Consider the following 1,063-nt stretch of genomic DNA (forward strand, 5'->3'; position numbering starts at 1 on the left):
ACACGCACGAACGCACGCACACACAAAACACATACACCCACTCACACGTACACGCACACGCGCATGCACACACACACACACGCACGAACGCACGCACACACAAAACACACACACATATATATATATATACGCACGCACACACACATACACACACATACACATAATATATATGTATCGCTCTGCAGGTCGGATAGCATTTATGAAGGAGTCTAAGGTGGGTAAGGGCGAGCCGGCGCAGACTCCCATCTGCAACCTGAACATCCGCCTGCCAGACGAGGTGCCGTCGAAGGGACGCGTCGTCACGGATACCATCACGCTCGAGAAGAAGTACCCTTACCTGGAGGAGCTCGGCACAGGTGCGACTAACGATGCCGACTAACGATGTCGTAATTAGCGCGTGTTCGGGCCGAGTTAATTAATTTAGTTTAATTAAAAAAGTTAAGTTAGTTGATTTTGATGATTAAATCGTAAATGATTAGTTAATCTGGGGGTTTAGTCGGGTGTGAAACTTGGCAAATCTTAATAATATTTAATTCATTAATATATAGATATGTGTCAGGAGTTAATAATGTCAAATTGTTTGACAATTAATGACAAATAATGACAAACAGTTTGTCATTATTAACTCTTGATATGTGTTAATATATATATATATATATAGAGAGATATGTATTAATATCAGCACTTAACGAACTATGCAATTACCAAACGAAGTTAACGAAGCTAACGCGAAACGAAACTAAACGAACGTCCTCCGCTCTCCCTGCTGCGACTGCACGGTGGCGCCATCTGTGTTTCAGTGCGCGGCGAGACGATCACGAAGGCGGACATCCGTCTCTCGGACATCGCCCGCCTGCTCGGCTCTGATTGGGTGCTGCTGGCGCAGCAGCTGGACATCAGCGAATCACAGATCGGCGAGCTGAGGGCGGAGTATCCGGACGATGAGGAGGCGCAGGCGCTCAACATGCTGCACCTGTGGTTCGTGCAGAAGAAAGACCAGGCTACCGGTAAGGAGGAGGAGGAGGAGGAGGAGGAGGAGGAAGGGAGGAGGAGAGGGAGGAGG

The 1,063-nt window shown here is 47.6% G+C and overlaps 1 protein-coding gene across 1 annotated transcript in view; it reads left to right on the forward strand.

Moving 5' to 3' along the window:
- Nucleotides 1-165: 165 nt before the first annotated feature.
- The window catches only part of LOC106819246 (ankyrin-3-like), a 5,612-nt gene continuing 4,714 nt past the window's right edge, over nt 166-1,063 (forward strand). The window contains exons 1-2 of the mRNA XM_014823892.1: nt 166-356; nt 801-1,007. Coding sequence (XP_014679378.1) covers nt 170-356; nt 801-1,007 — 394 coding nt within the window. The 5' untranslated portion in view covers nt 166-169. The remainder of the gene's footprint in view (nt 357-800; nt 1,008-1,063) is intronic.

The sequence above is a fragment of the Priapulus caudatus genome, unplaced genomic scaffold (genome assembly GCF_000485595.1).
Source record: "Priapulus caudatus unplaced genomic scaffold, Priapulus_caudatus-5.0.1 Scaffold3028, whole genome shotgun sequence".
Taxonomy (NCBI): Eukaryota; Metazoa; Priapulida; class Priapulimorpha; order Priapulimorphida; family Priapulidae; genus Priapulus; species Priapulus caudatus.